General features: G+C 39.0%; 1 protein-coding gene across 12 annotated transcripts in view; it reads right to left on the bottom strand.

The window, feature by feature from the left end:
• The window catches only part of LOC121371608 (muscleblind-like protein 1), a 334,396-nt gene that overhangs the window by 77,765 nt on the left and 234,439 nt on the right, over positions 1-22,192 (bottom strand). For all 12 annotated transcript variants that reach the window (XM_041497644.1, XM_041497627.1, XM_041497685.1 and 9 more), the window contains one exon: positions 16,264-16,889. In XM_041497644.1, the coding sequence (XP_041353578.1) occupies positions 16,264-16,467 (204 nt within the window). In that variant the 5' untranslated portion in view covers positions 16,468-16,889. The remainder of the gene's footprint in view (positions 1-16,263; positions 16,890-22,192) is intronic.

Raw genomic sequence — 22,192 nt, 5'->3', positions numbered from 1 at the left:
GTCAGTGCACCACGACTGGTACATCAAAGGCCATGGTACATACTATTCTGTCTGTGGGATGGTGCATATAAAAGATCCCTTGCTACCAATGGAAAAAATATAGTGGTTTTCCTCTCTAAGACTATATGTCATATTACCAAATGTTTGACATCCAATAGCCGAGGATTAATAATAAATCAATGTGCTCTAGTGGTGTCGTTAAACTAACAAATTCTTCTCTTTTTTTTTCACTTTCTAGACAAATTGTCACAAGTACCTTATATTCATTCATTTCAATTATTTATTTTCGTGCTAATATCCAATTACTTATCAAGCATGCTGTCCAAGACATACACCTCAGCTATCTGGGCTGTCTGTCCAGAACAGAAGATTAGTTGTTAGTGGTTAGTGAGAAAAAAGCGGGGAACATTTTGTTTTCAACATTTTGATTAGCAACATTTTCTATTTGTGTAAAAATTTATTAGCAACTATATATAGTTAACGTTAGAGAATGTAATACTGAACAAAAAAAAGAAACAGTTTAACAACACCACTAGAGCATATTAATTAATTAATCTCTGGCTACTGAATGTCAAACATTTGGTAATTCTGGCTTCACAGATATTTAGCCTGCTAAATAATCAGGGAGTTTTTAATTAACAGCAACTTTGCTGATAAAAACACCCTTGGGAAATAATATGTCTGAGATCTATAAAACTTGTAAGAGCTAGCTGTCCCAGAATTAACTGCAATGTTTGTTTTGAATGCCACGGATAATGAACAGTAAATACGTGTTCATGTTTACATTATTAAGAAATACATTTCTTTATCTTTATATCCAACCTGCTGTGTAAACGTTTGATCTGCTTATAAAAAATCAAAAAAAATCACCATGCAATACAACATGTGCAACCCTTGCAGTGTTTATTGCATCATGAGATTTCAAGCTGTAAGTTTTTGATCCGCTAAGAATTATAGACTGCTAATAATAAAATATCTGACATATGCACATGTACATATATAGTATTTGGTAAATGAACCGTTAAAATGGACAATAACTAGAGCACATTGACGTATTAATCAACGGCTATTGGATGTCAAATATTTGGTAATTTTAACATATAGTCTTAGAGAGGAAACCTGCTACATTTTTTTCGTTTTCCATTACTAACAAGGGATCTTTTATATGCACCATCCCACAGACAGGATAGCACATACGAAAGCCTTCCATATAATACCAGTCGGGGATCGATCCCAAAACCTGACTGGGATCGATCCCAAAACCGACTGCACACCAAGCGAGCGCTTTACCACTGGGCTACGTGGTCCCCCCCCCCCCCCCCCAATCACTGTATAACTGTATACATGTATGTAGTAGCAAAATGAAAGACCAGCTGTGGGGCGTAAACCAACAAACACAGACCGGGAGTGGCTGGAGAGCTGTGGCTGCTGCTGCTGTGTAGGGTTCTGATTGGCACAAGCAAAGGGATTGATTTACACTGAAAGAATTTCTCAACTTTTCGTAACATGTGGCTTGAATCACAAATACATTCCTGTCATTTTTTACCCCACCATCACCAACCACCCACCCACCCCCTAGGTTTTACATGTAGGTCTGTGTTAAAGAATGTTCTGCTGAGGACAGAGAATTTATGATATGGGTTGGGGGGGGGGGGGGGGGGGGGGGAGGGGAGGGGAAGGAGAAAGGGGATCAGGGGAGGGGAAGCACTGAAATTTTTGGCCAGATTGGAATATATAGCTCAGGGGCAGAATGGTTGGCTAAGGACCGTTTCAAAATGTATGATATGGGGGGGGGGGGGGGGGGGGGGGGGGGGGGGGGGGGGAAATATATCTCAGTGGTAAAGTGTTTGTCTGAATAGCAATCCCTCATAGGACTTTTAGAGTCTAGACTTGAGACTAATAGAGTCTGAGAATTGAATGTCATGACAACGCCATACAAACTGTAAGCATGTGACGTCATTAGAGATCGAGTCTGGACTCTAAACGTTTTATAAGCATGGGCCCAGGTATCCTCAATACAATCATTTTATTTTTCCTGTTCCAACCAGTGCTCCACGACTGGTATATCAGAGGCTTTTGTGTGTACCATCCTGTCTGGGGAAAAAGTGTATTAAAAAAAAAAAACCTCCCTTGCTGCTGAATTACTGGTAAGAATAGCCAACAATGTATATATCTATAGTATGGCAGTGGTAAGTTTCCCCTTGAATTATTTCTCCAGCCCAGGTGTGGCAATTACTTACAGGTATGCCACATGCTAGACACCTAATATAATCAGATCTCCACATGAAAAGAGGTGAGGGAAGTGATTAATTGCTCCCATAATTTACATTGTGCATGGGGAGCCATTTAAGATATTACCACATTCATACTATATAAATGAACATGCAAAGGGAAGCTAAAACATATTCTCCTTGACATGAGAAAATATTTTATTAACAGCCCAGGGGTAGGATGTAGCTCAGTGGCAGGACGTATCCCAGTGGTAAAGTGTGTGGTCGGTCTAGGACCGATCCCCGTCAATGGGCCAATTAGGCTATTTCTTATTTCAGCCAGTGCACAATAACTGGTACATCAAAGGCTGTGGTATGTATTAATCCTGTCTGTGGGATGATGCATATAAACAATCCCTTGCTACTGATGGAAAGAACAAAATAAAGCACTTCAAATAATCTTTCCCTGTTTTGTACATCCATTGGAGGATACCCACCACCATTCAGCCTTGCAGGTGTCAATCAATTCAATTTCTACATCATTATAAATTTGACCAAAAAGATATCACGCTATTTATTTTTAAAAAAAACCCCATGTGATAAACTGCCATTTTTATGAAGTTGCACCTGAACCGGATATATAAGCATGAAAAGCAGGTCAAACCCGAAAAACACGCTTTCATTTATTTATTAACTACACCTTAACCCTACAAATGATCAACACGTTTTAAACTCGCCTCCGCCATTTTTCTTTTTCTATTTTTATATCCGACCTCACTCCATAATAGCTGTATAGAAGGAAAAAAACCAAACCCTAAATAATGACGAGTTTTCTGTACCGGATACAAGCAAGAGGCATTATTTGAAAGAAAACAGTCACACATACAAGAGAGTGGTGTGTGTTTTTTATTAGCTGTTCCTTTGTGACACGGTGACATACAGCTAGGTCAAAGTGGTCTCCAGGCAGTGTGGAATTTTCAGGTTACCTTGTACCAAAACGTGAGCTTCCAGGTCAAAGTTCGAGGAGCAATTTCAAAATGATTATAGATGTTTACCATCCTCCAGTCCCAGAATTGGTCACTGGCAATGTCAGAGGCTAAATCTGGGATGGGCATACCTGAACATTTAGTGGATATGCGCATGTTAATAGAATTCCCGTTCCCGGTGTTTACCATCAAAACGAACCCCAAAGAAGACCATAATAGCATATATGTACATGTAGCTCAATGAAAGTTTGAGGATCACCGCCAAATGTTTGTTGGTGTCTATCACCAAAAGGAACCCCAAAGAAGACAATAATAATAATAACATATACATGGCTCAATTTAAGTTGCTACATAAAAGTTTGAGGATCATCGTCAATTCTTTATGGGTGTCTACCACCAAATCAAATCCCATAGAAGACAATAATAATAAATATGGCTCAAGCTGTTACATGCAAGTTTGTGGCCAAATTTGTTTCAGTTGGCTAAACATTAAAAATGGTCGTATAAAGAGTGTATAATTTTAAAATACATTTTTTTTGTGTGAATTAATAATGAAATATATTCTCTAAATTAAACTTTAATTCACGAATGACAGAGCTTTTAACCCTAGTAATGCTGTGTACAAGATCATATACTTAAATTACATGTAAATCACAGAAAGTGCAATTTTATCCTCTGCAAAAACAGGGGTTAATTAGAAACATCATTCTTTAAATCATTTTACTGCTACATTACATCCTATGTCTACGCAAGCAGATTATGTAACACTCCTTTTTAACATATGTACTGCCTCAGGCACAAACCTGCACACCGCTGCTTACATCAGCTTTATTAGAAATTCATTTTATATGTCATGTGACACTCCATTTTCCTGCAAGCAGATTAAATCTTTATACAAGAAATCTTCGTTTTTATATATTGTATCACCTGGACAGGTTGATTCAGTGCTAATATATTCATTCTATTAGAGAGAGAAAAAAAACGACAAATCTTAACATTATCACAAATGGGAAATGATTTGGTGCAGGCGTGATTCAGTGCTAATATATCAATTCTATTAGTGGGAAAAAAATCCAACAAATCTTAACATTATCATAAATGGGAAATGATTTGGTGCTAGGTGTGTTTCAGTGCTAATATCCATTCTATTAGAGAGGAAAATGTTTTTTCTCAACATTATTCACAAATGGGAAATGATTTGGTGCCAGGCAACCCTCGAGAGGCTGGTTTTTTCCTCCATCTCTGTGACTAGCAGGTGCTGTTGGTTATGGGTTTAAATCCAGTGGCGGCAGGGACAATGGCAAATATCGGATTACGTCAGTCCAGTAATATTACAGACAGGGCTCCTGCTTACACTAAAATAACACGAATAATTGATGGCAGTCTTACAAAACCCATCAAAGACATCTCTTTTCAGATTTCACGTTTTTAATACTATTGATTATTTCTAAGCAAATATCTTGTATGGTAATATATTGTGTACGTGTGGCTCAGAATTTATGAAACAAGTAACATATATTAAAAAGAGATTGTACAAAAATGCTACAGAATACATTTTTTTAAAGCTGCAAGTCCATTAAAAAAAAACTGCAGTCAGTACAAATTAGACAATATCCTATTGCTGATAACGTAGCAACATAAATTGTTATGTCGTTGTTCTTGTTCATGTATTTTGTTTCTTTCACAATCCAATTTTTTTTTTAAATAAATAACTCGTGCGATAAAATTATTGCTAATTCTGAAGAAGTGAAATTCCGCAAGTATCATTCATAGCACGGATGTTGTTGCCAGCATTATTTCTGCATAGTTGGCATACGACGAGCATACAACAGATGCACACTTTTGTAACAGTAATTCCAATTTAATAGCAAACATGCTATATATTCCAGTAACAGATGGCGCTCATGTTCGCACGATGGCGTGATCGAATATTGACAATCTAGCAACATATTAATATCACATTAACGATGCCAGCTCACTATCCGTTAATACTAACACTCGAGGGGAGTGAGGAATCATAAATTGCATGTTGTGTGTATTATGTAGGCTTTCAAGAAGAATGTAGCCAATTTTAATCAGCACAAATGAAAAGGAAAAACAATTCCATCAAAATTCCTACAATGGCTGAATGCATTAGCAGATTACTGGAAAATAATGTGTGCTTTCCTTTCAGAGCAGCTGTTTCTTGCCTGCGTGTCACAAATAGAAACTTTAAAGAATCGATGAAAATTGGAATGAAAAGTTTGACAAATACGAAACACTAAGTTTACGGGAAATATCTAAAATAAAAAAAAGAAGACAAATAAGAAATATAGAAAAAGATAAATTATACGATTCTATAGATGCTGGATATTAAAAGACATCCATACCCTCTCACCCCCCCCCCCCCCCCCCCCCCCCCCAATCAATTCAGGAATGAGTTTTAATATAATTACAACTGTAAAAGATTCTGCAGATATTGGATAATAAAAGACTCCCCCCTCCCATTAAATCAGTTGTGAAACATGTCTAGATATAATTACAACTGTTTTTGGTGCTGGAGTGTTGTTAAACATTCATTCATTCATAATTACAACTCTAAAAGACTGCAGATACTACATATGAAAAGACCTCACCTCCTCCCCAACTCCACCCCCCCCCCCCCCCACACACACATCTCCCATACAATCAATCTTGGAACAGCTCTTGATAAAATTCCAACTCTAACAACTGTAGATGTTAGATCTATATATACTCTTCAAAAGAAGAAACGCAAAACCACATTGTCGTAACATTTGGAGAATTGATTTAATTACTGAATGGTGAGTCCGATAATTACCAAATGTTGCAGGATTGTTCACAATTCACTCTAGTCCATTGTGAGTAAGTGATAGGACACACCACCAAGGTCAAGGTCATCTGGAGTCAATACCGGGTGTGGCCTCCGCGTGTGTTGACAACTGCCTGGCACCGCCTGCCCATTGAAGCAACCAGAGTACGGATGACGTCCCGGGGGATGGTGGCCCACTCGGCCTGCAAGGCTGCTGCCAGCTCGGGCAGGGTCTGGGGCTGTGGTTGTCGCTGTCGGTCCAACTCGTCCCATAGATGCTCAATTGGGTTCAAATCCGGAGATATCGATGGCCAAGGAAGGACATTAATGTTGTTGTTCTGTAAGAAAGCCGTTGTGAGACGTGCTGTGTGAGGCCTGGCGTTGTCATGTTGGAACACTGCGTTGGCGTTGGCCATAACTGGAACGATGTGTGGCCAGAGGATCTGGTCAATGTAGCCCTGTGCATTCAGGTTGCCCTGCACATGGACCAGGTCAGTTCTGCCAGTGTGTGAGATGGCTGCCCACACCATGACACTACCCCCGCCGAATCTGTCCACTTCCTGCACGCAGTTTGCCGCATAACGTTCACCACAACGCCTGTACACGCGACATCTTCCATCATGACGTCGGAGCAGAAATCGGGACTTGTCACTGAACCACACCTGTCTCCATCGCAGTTGAGGCCATTGTCGATGAATCTGGCACCACTGCAGTCGGAGTCGACAGTGTTGTGGTGTTAAGATGACACCTCGAACTGGACGTCTGGCACGAATTCCTACCTCACGTAGGCGGTTCCGTACGGTCTGGTCGGATATCCTGCGCAAACCTGGTATTGCTGCAGCTGTGGAGGTGGCAGTAGTCAATCGTTCCCGAAGGTGGCGTACCCGGATGTAGCGGTCCTGCCCGGGGGTAGTGACCCGTGGTCGACCGGATCTAGGGAGGTCACGTGTTGATCCATGTTGCTGGTAACGGTCCCACAGTCTGGAGATGGTGCTTGGGGACACATGGAATGCCCTGGCAACGGCCGTTCTGGATTCGCCTGCGTCTAGTCGGCCGATGGCATTGTTTCTCTGCGGTTCACTGAGACGTGGCATGTCCTGGATTGTCAACTGTCGGCCAGATACAGAGGCCAGGCAAGCGAACACCCTGCACTTTTATACTGTCGGTGTTCATATTGCATGTGCAGACAACGCACGTGCAGTGGAGACATGGCTGCGTTTTTGCGAATATTCACATTTTGGAACTTTATTGTACAGTAGCTGCGTTTTATCGAATGTAACCGTGGGAATGTGTTTGGGACATGCAATGACCTTATATTCACAAAGCATGAACCGGTAGGAAACATAAAATCGGAGTTATAACCCATTTGTACCCTTTTGCGTTTCTTTTTTTGAAGAGTATATTAAAAGACCTCCAAAACCCTACCTCTCCCCCACAATCAATTCTGCAACAGGTTTATAATACCGTATTTGACCGGAAATAAGCCCATGTCTTTGAATAAGCCCACCTCCGTTTTGATAGCATTTAAGAAATTAGGCCCTCATTCGTAAATAAGCCCACCCCCAACTTCGTCACCTTATAAATAACATGAAATTGCAAGTTTGCTCAAAGTTCATTTAAAAGGTCATACCTCCTGCAGATAATTAAACACAAATGTAACACAATATTTTACCACCAGTGAGATTTAGCAGTCTAACAATAACAGTGTGTAACATTGTTTTCAATTTCATGCCTGCAGTATTTCTCTGAAGTATCCAAGCCAAGTATGAACTAAAAACCAGTGTCTATTTTTACCACCACACTGGGTCCGCAGTTAATGCTAATTAAGCAAATACTGTATTCTGATTGGCTAAGAACAATGACCTTAGATTGACAATTCTTTGCAGTGTAAGCTAGCTGCCCGTGTCAGAAACGTGTGTATAGGCTATTGAGTTTGTTGTTAATTGCTGTTGTTTTAAGTCTTCTCAGCATTAAATTTTGGATGTAAATAAACAGCACTGGTAAGTAATTGTAACATAGAAGGTGTGTTTCTGATAATTAGATACTAGTAAAAAAAAAACCAATTTAATTAATAAACAATTATTATTTATTAATAACAAATGGAACACTAATTAATAGATGTGCTACTGAACGTTTTTTGTTTTTTTGCTAGTTCATTTAAATATTGTTATTTATTTTAATTATTATTATTAAAAAAAATTTCAACAAAACTGGCCCCTTGTCTGGGAATAAGCCCACCCCATGCCAAGCTCACAATGAGTTGTCTTGGCCCCCTGGGCTTATTTCCGGTCAAATACGGTACATTAAAACGACTTTATAAATGTTGGATATTAAAACAGGTTTTTATATATTTCCATGTTATATATTAAAAGACCTCCACACTCCTACCTCCCCTTACTCCAATCAATTCTGGAACAAGTTTTAATGTTAAAATGCTATAAATGTTGGATATTAAAAAAAGGTCTTCGATGTAATTACAACTCTTAACAATACTGTAGATATTGAGACTATATCTCCCCCACCACGTTTCAGATATTTTGCTTTATATTTGCTTTATAATAGTGTAAAAGTGTGCCCCTGACTTTTTGGCACCTTCCTACACTCGTGTATATATATATATTGGATATTAAAAGACCCCCACCCACCCTGCCCACACACCTACCACCCCCACCCCTCAAATCAATACTAAAACAGGTCTAGATATAATTACATCTGTAAGGCTTGTCTGTGTTTGTCCTGTATATATATATCGGTTGTTCACTCTTGACTACATTGTCTACATGTTCAACATTTGCATAGACCTGGGGAGCCGTGGGTTTCAATGGAAGTCTCACAAAAGAAACCAGCCTGATTATTCACGTAGGAACAACAAAAGAATGGAAACGAGTCCGCCATATACAGCACTACCAAGTACTGGTCCTGTGGCGTTTTTCACGTTTTTTCGTGCTGTGTTCATTGCTGTGTTGATAGAGATAAAGTTACTGGCCCACAGAACCAGTTTTGATGCACCAGGACAGGTGTTATCAACAGTGTGTCTTAAACAAACACCTGGCAATTTAGTATCAATCAGACCGGTCTTGGTGTGTCCGTCTGTGTAGGTTGCAGTGGTGAAGGCATGGGTCTTAAAGGCTGGTAGGTATTGGGTTCGCACCCCAGAACTGGCTGCCATGCAAATATAAGTTTTATTTTAATATGTTTATATGGCTGGTGGATACTGGGTTCGCACCCCAGAACTGGCTGCCGTGCAAACTTAAGTTTTATTTTAATGTGTTAATATGGCTGGTGGGTACTGGGTTTGCACCAAAACAAATTCTCTTTTATTAAACATATTTTTCAGGGAGCATTATATCAAACCCTTCAAAAAAACTTGGCTCGCCAGTGTAGACACTACCCTGCATAATTTTCTACACCAGCACCTGTATATTTATGATTTTTAAAAATGTTTTCTTGAAGTTTAGAAAAAACAAAAAAAACATCTCAACTTTTTACTAACATTATTACTGTGACATATAATCAACCTCCTACCCATACCCCTCGCCAAAAATAAAACAGTGACATAATCAACCTAGTGACATAATCAAAAGGGACAGGCCTTGATATAGGCATTTTGCCTGTTTGCCAATCCCCAACCAGCATTATAATTGGGAATAATATATAATAATAATAATAATAATAAATTCTTTATTTAGTGAGGGTAACACAGTTAGCAAAAGCTAAAAAATATTGTTTAAACATAATCATAAGTAAAACAGAACGAAATTCCTCTTAAAAACCAAAAAAAAAAAAAAAAACATGAAGGAGAAAACCCAGCAGATTTGTTTTCAAATTTAACTCCCAAAAGCCCCCTCCCCACCAAAAAACTGACAGCACTGATGCATATTTTTATTTGTCCGACAGCTGCAGACAATTATGTCATTTAATACGGCATAATCTGCCAAGGTCTGTCTAGACAGAAGCCATTGTAAACATCTGCATGTGTTGGGGGTCCGATGCCTCCTTGCCATCTGCTCTACTTCAACGAGGCCATCTTCTTCTTTTTTTTTCCTCCTTTTTTTTTGGCACTTCATTATTTTCACAGCTCCCTACTTCAATTTCTTCTGAAGGAGGAACCAATTAACTGGTTTGCAAGTTCCTTGGAAACATGTTGACCCTGGTTGCCCTATTTACCCCGAAAGACACCGTGACATTTCACTGTGCTGGTTTTTTAAGGTCAAGGAAAGAGGAAAACCTTTTTTGAAAAGAATAGGAAAAACAAAAAAACTAAAATAAAACAGTCCTTTGAGAAAATATTGGTCAAGAATTTACTGTATATCATTGGAACTAAAATATCAAAATATCGAATTTTTTGTTCTTATAATGTATTTTTGGTATGGATGAGGGTATCTCATTTTTGGTTCTTATAACATATTTTTGGTATGGATGAGGGTTGCCAAAAAAAATGAATCAATTTAATGTCTTTTTCACATTTGTCTGGTAAATTTGCCTTATACAATGTCTAATTTTAATACAATATAAAACATGGTGTTACTGGTACATTTGTCTGGTGAATTTCCTTTATATAATGTCTAATTTTAATACAATATAAAACGTGGTGATACTGGTACATTTGTCTGGTAAATTTGCTTTATAATTACAATTTTAATACAATATAAAACGTGGTGATACTGGTATATTTGTCTGGTAAATTTGCTTTATAATTACAATTTTAATACAATATAAAACATGGTGATACTGGTACATTTGTCTGGTGAATTTCCTTTATATAATGTCTAATTTTAATACAATATAAAACATGGTGATACTGGTATATTTGTCTGGTAAATTTGCTTTATAATTACAATTTTAATACAATATAAAACATGGTGATACTGGTACATTTGTCTGGTGAATTTCCTTTATATAATGTCTAATTTTAATACAATATAAAACATGGTGATACTGGTATATTTGTCTGGTAAATTTGCTTTATAATTACAATTTTAATACAATATAAAACATGGTGTTACTGGTACATTTGTCTGGTAAATTTGCTTTATATAATGTCTAATTTTAATACAATATAAAACGTGGTGATACTGGTACATTTGTCTGGTAAATTTGCTTTATAATGTATAACTTAATAGATTTTTATATTTTAAACATGGTGGGAATGTCTTGCTAATTGTACTCTATGGGCTGAATTTAAAACCTGTTCCTGTCCTACACACGCACAACTAGACGTATTTACAATGCTTGAATGCCTGCATTTAACAAAAACAGACTTCGTAAACCCAGCCCTATTATATCTGCAAGGAAGAAAACTATTTAAAGTGACATGATATATTATTATGGCAGTGCAATGTACTCTGTGTAAAACGGCACGCCCTAAAACTCACAAATGCCCTTGGGGATAACTCTGATAAACACCTAGTACACACATTGGTTTTGAAACATGTATTTTGACAGTGCAAGAATGTCATTGCTCTACTTGTCTGTCTAACCAGGGGAATGTACAGCTGTACAAAATTTACTGGCAGAATTCAGAATGCTGATGTCATTTTGAGAGGCCTCTGGGAACTGAAAATATGCGTGAACTATTTATGGGTTACGTAAAAAACTAATTCAGGTAAAACATTTAATTTTTGCATGACCCATCATGACTATCTCAATGATATGTTATGGTTATGCAAAACTAGATTTGTGCAAGCATCGTGTGAATGAAACTTTCATTCTCACAATTATCAGAGACCTGATAGGCCAGGGGTCTGAAAATTTTAAGACCCCATTTTTTTTTAATTTATGCATTAAATTTATGCAGCCAATTTTTAAGTAATACAACTTTTTCTATATTTTTTTAGAAAAAGTTAAAAGTTTGTTTTGTTTAACGACACCACTAGAGCAAATTGATTTATTAATCATTAGCTATTGGACGCCAAACATTTTGAAATTTTTACATTATAGCCTTAGAGAAGAATCCTGCTACATTTTTCTAGTGGTAGCAAGGGATCTTTAATATGAACTATCCCACAGATAGAACAGCACATACCACGACCTTTGATATACCAGTCGTGCTGCACTGGCTGGAACAATAAAAGAGCCCATGACAAGGATCGATTCTAGACTGACTGTGCACCAGGCAAGTGTTTTACCACTGGGCTACGTCCCACCCATATTTTTATGAATGAACTGAAGTCAGCCAGCCAGGCCATATAAATGAATTAAGGTTAGTCAATAGGATGGGTTTGGCTTTTTCAAAATTTAAGCACTGATAAGGTCTAAACATTGCCAAGGTCACTGTATCATATCTGTTGAGAAATCCTAGACATAATCTAAAGAAAACTTGTCTTGGGAACAAACAAAAAAAAGAAAGGAAAAAAAAGAAAGAAAAAGAAAGAAATTAAAAAAAAAAGAAAAAAAAGGAAAAAGAAAAAGAAAAAAAAAGAAGTCACTTGAAAAGTGCAAACACATTGGTGTGACAGCAGATAGTGGCTGGGTAATATAGCCGCGTCGGTGTTTGTAAGTGATTCTCATCTGTTTGTCAATGTGCATCAGAAAGTGCATTCGGCGGTCACACCGGTCGGCCTGCCCGCCCGCACGTCTGTCTGTGTGTCTTCCTGTGCCCTGTTTGTACACGCCGCACACTGTAAACAAGTGCTCAGCACTGATTCCACACCGACCAACATTCTCCCAGGCAACCACGGCATGTCACCCCCTCCCCCCCCACCCTTACCACCACAAACTACTTCTAGTATGACAGACAGTACAGCTAATGTCATCCCACTCACCCCCCCCCCCCCCTTACAGCATGATAGACAGTATAGCCATGGTCTACAATCTCATTCCTGTTGCTAATATATTATCTGTCTATGGGATAGTTAGTGTATTTTTTTAATGACACCACTAGAGCAGACTATTGGATGTCAAACATTTGGTAATTCGAGTCTTAGAACTAACACAGTAACAGCCTTTCATACACCAGACAGCTTTCGATACACCAGACAGCCTTCGATACACCAGACAGCCTTCGATACACCAGACAGCCTTCGGTACACCAGATATACTTTGATACACCAGACAGCCTTCAATACACCAGAGTCTTCGGTATACCAGACAGCCTCAATACACCAGACAGCCTTCGATACACCAGACAGCCTTCGATACACCAGACACTATCACAGCCTTTGATACACCAGACAGCCTTCGATACACCAGACAGCTTTCGATACACCAGACAGCCTTCGATACACCAGACAGCCTTCGGTACACCGATATACTTTGATACACCAGACAGCCTTCAATACACCAGACAGTCTTCGGTATACCAGACAGCCTCAATACACCAGACATCCTTCGATACACCAGACAGCCTTCAATACACCAGACAGCCTTCAATACACCAGACACTATCACAGCCTTTGATACACCAGACAGCCTTCGATACACCAGACAGCCTTCGATACACCAGACATCGTTCGATACACCAGACAGCCTTCGATACACCAGACAGCCTTCGATACACCAGACAGCCTTCGGTACACCAGATATACTTTGATACACCAGACAGCCTTCAATACACCAGACAGTCTTCAGTATACCAGACAGCCTTCAATACACCAGACACTATCACAGCCGTTGATACACCAGACAACCTTTGATACATCAGACAGCCTTTGATATCCCAGACAGCCTTCGATACACCAGACTACCAATATACCAGCTGACTGAACACCGACTACAAATTACTTCCGATTATATAAAAACAAGTCATGCACCGTCGGTGATGCTGGTCGCCGCGGCCAGACACCTCTCCGTGATTGCAGGAAATGCACAACAAACGAAGCAGAAGCAATGGCAGATCTGCTGTCGAATCAAATAATTAGCGTGGGTCATCCAATTCTTTCATTTTACGCCTCGTCCATAGCGGACACACAACATTCTCATCCTGGCCAGATCTCGCCATCATCGATCAGAAAGTTTTTATTTTCAATATAAATGCTAATGCATGAATACAAATGGGGCTGCCTAGCATCTTAATTATATCATTTCGGTGTATTTTTTGTGTGTGTGTGTGTGTCTGAAGCAGACACTTGTCATATTATATTCAGACGGGCAATCCAGAGTGTAAAAACAAAGAACAGACAGTGACACTGGCAGGGGCCATATGGAATGGGAATGAATGGCTTGGTATAAAATTTAGGAATGTTTTAGCCAATGGATTCTGGATTTAACGGGGTGGGGGGGGGGGGGGGGCACAAGATGTATTATGATGCCATTCATGGACATTAACCTGATGCAATTTAACTTCTTTTTTTGAAGTTTGTTAAATTGTGGTGTTCATTAATCAAAGATATAACAGAAGTTCTGATAAAAACACCAGTGCAAATAGAGTAAAATGTGCTAGAAATAAAAAGCAAAATTTCAGATCCACACTGCTTGTAAATAAAATAAAAAACCGAGCACACCATTTTGACCTGTATTCCGTGTACCATTAGGTCTATAAATAGGTATTTACGCCTTTCAAGACAAAAAATAATTAAAATGTGTTCTATCATATTAGAAATGGCTTGTAGGGTCTAGACCTGGTGGTAGTGGTGGTGGTCAGGTTGTTGGGGTTGTTGGGGTTGTTGGGTAGGTGGGTGGACCTTCAAATATGAAACTAGTAAACCATTTTGTCTACATTTTCCCTGGATACCTATATGAATAACCTAATATTGTAATGTAAGCAATTGTTAAATTAGTCTCAGTGGGAAGGTAGAGGAAAGTGGTAGTGTTCATCGCACACACACACACACACACCCCCCCCCCCCCCCCCCCCCACACTTCAGCCTACTCCTATATACCAATGATATTTTGTGTAATGCATATATGATACCTAAGTTTTCGTGTTACAAGCAATTAAAGATAAAAATGAATGCATGTTTAATATTATTGTTGTATTTACCATAGTTTGACACCTAATAGCCGATTTTTTTGTGCTGGTGTGTCGTTAAACATTCATTTGTTCGTTCGTTTGTTTGTTCATTTGTTCATTCATTCATTCATTCATTCATTCATTCATTGCATGTTTAATAACACCCCAGCACCAGGGAGTTATCTAGAATAATTCACCAGGGTCCCATCTTTAATGGGATGGGGGAAATTAGTGCTTGTAAATCATACTTAGGAGATATGTTTTCAGGCCACTGAATGATGCAGCACACCAGTATTAAAATAATTGATTAGAACAGACATAATTAAATATATATATATATTGGGAATTTTTAGCATAGAAAATCTGTCCCGAGTCAAGTCCCTGGCTATCCAGCGACAGAGCCTGGGATGGACAGGCCTGAAACTTTAGTGGTATAGATGCATGTTTAAAAAGTTCAAGTCAAGTCAAGTATAGTAATTAGGAATTTTTAGTATAGAAATTGTGAATTTTCAGTGCCACTTTCTTTTGGGAAGGGGCTTATGTTTGGACCCGCAAAACACCTGGATAAATCCCTAAGCACATTGTTTAATCAGCAACTATTACTAGGACGGGCTAAGTCACAAAATTCACGGAAGCAAGAAATTAAAATTAAGGAAAGCAGTTTGGGAATTCTGCTAGGGTGGCCAGCTAGGGGTTAACAAACTAAATTATTCTGCTTCTTTTCTCTCTTCTCCGTTTCATCATGCAACAGAAAAAACAAGGATTGTTTTCAGGGATGGCCTGAAAATTAATGCGGGATATGCGGGATATGCCGGCCTGCATTACTCAATGCCAGACACAGCGGTGTTGTACTAGGAAGAACCTGTCGGCATTTGGCTGATGTTACAGCAGACCTGCTGTACATAACAAAGTGGAAGACTTCACTAGTCCGACTCAGCGACACGTGAGTATGTGCATTCCTTTTAAAATGGAACAGGATGCAGTTCAGCGGTAAAGCGCTCGCTTGATGTGTGGTCGGTCTAGGATCGATCCCTGTCAATGGGCCTATTTCTCGTTTCAGCCACTGCATCACAACTGGTATATTAAAGATTGTGGTATCTGCTATCCTGTCTATGGGATGGCTATATTTTTCTATTAGTAGCAAGGAATCTTTTATATGCACCATCCCATAGACACAGTACACAGCCTTTGATATACCAGTCATGGTGCACTGGCTGGAATGAGAAATAGCCCAATAGATAGAAATCGATCCCAAACCGACTGCACATGAGGTGAATGCTTTGATTTCAGATTTGTGTAAGGAACAACAACAACAACAACAATAAAAATAATAATAAAATAAAATAAAATAAAACATCTTCGACTTACCTTGATGGAGTCGAAGCAAGCAATCACCCTCCCATTCTGGACCTCGACGTGGGGCGGGGGGTGCGCGAACTTGCACTCGTTCTCTGTGCGCGTGCACTTGCTGCGCTGGAACTCGCGGCACACCTCGAGGGTGAGCCATCGTGAGTCCTTCACGTTGGGGTTCGGGGCGGGCTGCAGGTTCATCATCTGGTTCACCATGGCCATAACCGGCTGTCGGTCGCGAGGACGGTCGTCGTGGTTACGCACAAATAGAAACACGCAGCGGGGCGGTGGTTTTGGCGGCTTTGGAAACGGGGTCAAGCAGACACGTGAAAATCACCATTAATGTAATATTTAACCGGTGTGTGTCGATATTTTTTTTCCCCTCACAAGAACTGTACTGTATACACAAAGGAAGGAATAAAAATGAAGCACGAAATATATTCCAAAAATAAAATCCTTGTCTCGGATTATGGCAGAATGGGTTTTTTTTCTCACAGATTTGTTCCAGCAGAGATGAATTTTTTAAAATTCCAGTTTTGTGAAGCAGAATAATAAAACAAATGCGTAGAATCGTCTCCCCTAGCAAGCAGTCTACGATCTAGCTGTGTACTCGGGGTTTGTGGCTTTCTTCCTGTTTACAACATCTGAAACGACACACAAAAATACAAACGTAAGTCTCTAGGTTTTGCAAAAAAATACACACAAAAAAACAGTGAATCGCATTTCGTTACCATGTGAAATACAACAGAGTGAATTTATACAAAATGTCGGTCCCTGCTTTGAAAAAAAAAACATACAAAAAAACACCCAGTGAACTGAATTTCGTAACCATGTGAGATACAACAGGCTGAATTTATAGAAAACATAAGTCTCTAGGCTTTGAAAAAAAAAAAAAATCACACAAAAAAACAGTGAATCAAATTTCGTAACCATGTGAGATACAGCACACCAAATTTATACAAAACGTAAGTCTCTAGGCTTTGAAAACAAACACACACAAAAAAGAGTAAACTGAATTTCGTAACCATGTGAGATACAGCACACCAAATTTATAGAAAACATAAGTCTCTATGTTTAAAAAAAAAAAAAGCACACAAAAAACTTAATCAAATTTCGTAACCATGTGAGATACAATATGCCAAATTTATACAAAAAATAAGTCTCTAGCCTTTCAAAACCCCACACAAAAACCCAATGAATCGAATTCTGTAACTATGTGAGATACAACAGGGAACATATATACAAAACGTAAGACTAGGCTTTGAAAAACCAACAAAATCCAATGAATTGAATTTCATAACCATTTGAAATACATTAATGTACAATGTACCAAATTTACAAAACCTGTTTCTGACTTACACACATGGAACTACATAACACAATGCTTACACACCTGTGTCTAAGAAAAAAACAGGCTCCATAAATTCATTCCAAAGGGTTGTCAAAAAGACCACATGGTGATCCGTACAGAGTGCTGTTACACCTGTCTCACTGATTCACAAAACTAAAGTCTCTAGGCAGAGTCCATGTCTAAAATCAAGGGAAGTTCCAGAATTGTTAATATATGGGGGGGTTGGCCAGGGAAGTACATTAATTATAATCTCACTCCGTTCCCTTAAACATACACATGGCTGAACTAAAAAAATAATTTGGTGGATAATGGTTCTATAAAATGCTTCCCATGCACCCCAGCAGTTACAGAATTGATTATATTGGAGGGGTGGGGGTGGGGGGGGGGGGGGAGCACATTAATTATAATCACACTGCTACCCATAACATACACATGGCTGAACTAAAATTTTATTTGGTGGATACTGGTTCTATAAAATGCCTCCCACCACACCCCATCCCATCCCCTTTAAATAATTCTGGAACAGCTCTAGAATAAACTACGAAAACTAGTAGTCAAAAGACGTACTGCCCAACATGACTTACTGTGTCTGCCAAAGTATACAAACAAAACAGTGTTACTGGCACACAAGACTAAACACCATGCAGTTCCATGGTTGACGGAATGAATTGGTTCCTGTAACTATGCACCACGAAATGGGCTGTCAAAAGACACGTATCGCTTGCTGTCTGGGTGAGTACAAACAAATGTATGGTATTGACATGCACAAAAACACCTAAATGTACGTCCCATTACTGAAAGAATGAACTGGTTCTTTGTAGCTATGTAAGACAAAACTGGGCCGTACCTGGCCTAAAACAGTGGTGTGTGTTTGTGTGTTTGCGTGTGCAAATGGTGTGTGTGTGTGTGTGTGTGTGTGTGTGTGTGTGTGTGTGTGTGTGTGTGTGTGTATGTGTGTGTGTTTGTGTGTGTGGAGCAAAATATATGCTCTAGAATCTGGTCTGGTGGTTATAAAACTTTCAGTGTCTAGACTCCAATAGTCTCAGACTTTTAACATCATGGCAACGACACCATACTAACAGAATGCCTTGTGGACATCATTAAAGATCCGTGTCTAGGCTCATAAAATCTTTATAAGGATGAGACCAGGATCTATCTGAAAATATATATCTGGGTGTGATTTAAAAAAATAATAATTCTGTAAAATGTTCCTATTTATTTTAGTACAACGTAATAAAGTGTTATTCCACCAGCGTAATAAAGTGTTATTCCGCCAGCGTAATAAAGTGTTAATCCGCCAGCGTAATAAAGTGTTATTCCGCCAGCGTAATAAAGTGTTAATTCCACCGCCTAATAAAGTGTTATTCCACCAGCGTAATAAAGTGTTATATATTCCACCAGCACAATAAAGTGCTATTCCCCCCAGTGCAATAAAGTGTTATTCTACCAGCGTAATAAAGTGTTATTCCACAAGCGAACCCAGATGCTGGATATCCCACTATTTCTGTGTCACACAGATGGCTACAATATCTTATTCTGTGACCAGTTTCCTCCCAGTCTACAGACCAGGTCCCCTAGTTCCTCTGTATCCTGTCAATTGTTTTCCGTGGCTGAAACCGTGCCATGGGCTCACCCAGTGAATGACCTCACATCCTCCCCAACAGCAACTCCAGATAGATACCAGCTGTTATTGCACAACTACCACAAATATCTGTCACTTAGTCAAATCCATTAACATTCTCCAAGGAGCTTTCCAATTGTGTCTCCATATCATGATTTTTTGTTTCAGTGGCGTTTTTTTTTTTTTGTTGTTGTTGTTTTGGGGGGATTTTTTTTTGGGGTGGGGGTCTTTTGCTACATGCACCTTAAATTTAGTTTCCAGCCATAGCTCCACAAGCAACTGGTCTCATAACCAACAAGTCACATCTTTCACCTTTAAAATCTAAAACAATTTTCAATAAAAAATGTTTACTAAAATAAACCGGCACAATAGGACTTCATCCATTTTAACTGCATGCATACAACCCATACAGGATCAATATTATTCATAACTCTGCGCTGCTGCCTGCCTGCCATTAAGTTGTTACCTGCCATTTTGAAATGACACAAACCATAAAACTGTGCCTAACAATATGAGAGGGCCCTACGCAGAGTCAGGGTTAGGGATGGGTTAATAATGGCCCATTACAGAAGAATCATCTATGATCCCACTAACTGGCATTCAAAATAACAGCATCACTGGTCCAGTTCAACTAGAATGAATGGCATAAGAAATGTATAATAATGATAAAAAAAACCCGGCTAAGCTGGACACGTTAATTGTGTAATATCAACTAGTGTACATTATTTTATCTATCCATATATATAAAAAAAGAATATGCTTACAAAGAGTTGTCCTGGATGAAGGAGCCAGCGTATAGGATACCTACACCCATGACAGGCGTGCACTACAACAGCTGGTTCTGAATGTGTATCTTAAACCCTATGCCATGTCATGTCATAGGGTTTAACGTGCACATTCAGAGCAAGCTGTTGTAGGGCATGCTTGTCGTGGGTGCAAGTGCTTGCAGAGCAAGCTCTGTCGTCCAAGACAGAAAGTTGGGGGGAGGGGGGGGGGAGAGGAGGGACCGACCGGGATCGGTAGCAGGCGGGGGTGGGTGGTGATGCTATGGAATTTTGAATGGAGCAGTTAATATGCCAAAGAGAAAAGGTGCGCAGTTTTGATTTGAAGGAATTTTGGCGCGAATTTTGAATGGTCAGTCTAAACTGTAAAGGGTAGTAGAGCTAGTATAAGTTTTGACTTTAGTATATCGAGAGTAGCTCGGTTAAACCCTATGACCTAACCTGACCTATCAAGAGTTGCTATGTTGTTTCAAAGCACATACAATTTATGACAGGGTTTCTGCCCAAGGGTACTATATATGTAAAACATCAAAATATCATCAAAAAGCAACACAGAGGTAAGAAGATCTATGAATCCAACTGGGTTATAATAATAAATAAATAAAAATTAATAAAAAAAAAAAGCCAAAAGAAACATGAGAGGGGTAAGATAGCCAACAGTATCCACTATTTCACCAGCCAAATAATGAAGCACATAATTCTGTTAAAACTCTTTAAAAAACCCAAAAGGGCAGTGTATATTGTTTTTTACACAAGCTATATTATTCAACAACAAAAATCCTGACAGTTTGTCATAAAGTGACATTGTTTTAATTACTGTTGATCCCGAGTGACACAGATGCACTGCAGACAAAGGAGGACATGACCGTGTTTGTGTAGAGGTGTTAAGTCTTTCATGTTATCTATCAAGATGTGTGGGATATCTGATAGACAAAGCATTACGGTAAATCCACCCATGTACTGCACAGCACAACTACTAGTCCACAGGCACTAGTAGTATACAGGCAGTGAACCGTGTCATGTAGACGACTTGCAGGAAAACCAGCCATAAACAACATCTTGTATAACAAGTACCCTGAATAATCACATCTATGATGGTCTCTTAGAAAAGATGGCAAACACAGGGATATATAGAGATTATTACATGAGCTTGTATGTCGTACTGATTTTACGAAACAAGTGTCGGGATTCTTGTATTAATTGTCCGAGTGAGAGCATCCTGACATGAATCATGGCACGAGTTTCGTAAAATCAGTAAGTTTCACACACGAATGTAATAATTTCTTTATTATCCACATTATCCATAATATTTTATTTTTTACGAATAACAAGGACCATTTCAAAATGTTTCAAACTAACTAGAAGGAAACAATGAAATGACATCAGTTTGGTAAGCGATTACACAGAGCTAAGACTGGAGAAGCCGCATTACGTTATGACGTCCTTCCCAAAATGACATCATTTTATGTTACATAAATTATTATGACACATGTATCATACTGGTTATATTCCACTGAGTATCTGGAACTATGTGGATAATAAATATATATATACATTTGCCAGTTCTGAATTTTGGTGCACACAGTATCTGAGTGGAATTCACAAAACCCAACCATCTCATTATACCACCAAAACTGGCCTCAGACTTAAGGCTGGTACCAGTAGGTATTGGGTTCGTATCCTAGTAACGGCTACCACCAAAAGCTTTGTAGGGTGGTGTAAGGACACTACATTGACTTCTCTCTCACTAACACCTATACAGACTAATCCACTGTTCTGGCCAGGCACTTCAGATAGTCAAAGTGTGTGCCCAGGGCAGTGTGCTTAAACCTTAACTGGATATAAGCATGAAAGTAAGTCAAATTCAATACATACAGGGAAACTCCTCTAAACTGGACACCCTCGGAACCAAGCTAAAAGTATGGTTGCAAGAGGTATCCAGTTTAGAGAGGTTCTCTTCCATACATATATTCAGAAAGGTGCCACGAAAAAAGTCCGGTTCAGAGGCAATTCCGGTTTACAGAGGGTCCGGTTTTGACAGGTTTCACTGTACCTCCAAAATCAGTTAGATCCCAACATTAGTTCAGGTTTTGACTGCAGACAATCTTACGCACAAACACCCACCGACCAAGAAATAATGGACATAGTTTACGAAGCCTGTTTTTTCCTTAAACTTAAACGCAGGTGTTAATT

This window comes from Gigantopelta aegis, chromosome 1 (genome assembly GCF_016097555.1).
Source record: "Gigantopelta aegis isolate Gae_Host chromosome 1, Gae_host_genome, whole genome shotgun sequence".
In the NCBI taxonomy this organism is placed as follows: domain Eukaryota; kingdom Metazoa; phylum Mollusca; class Gastropoda; order Neomphalida; family Peltospiridae; genus Gigantopelta; species Gigantopelta aegis.
The sequence above is the reverse complement of the archived record's forward strand: the minus strand, read 5'-3'. Positions and strand labels throughout refer to the sequence as shown.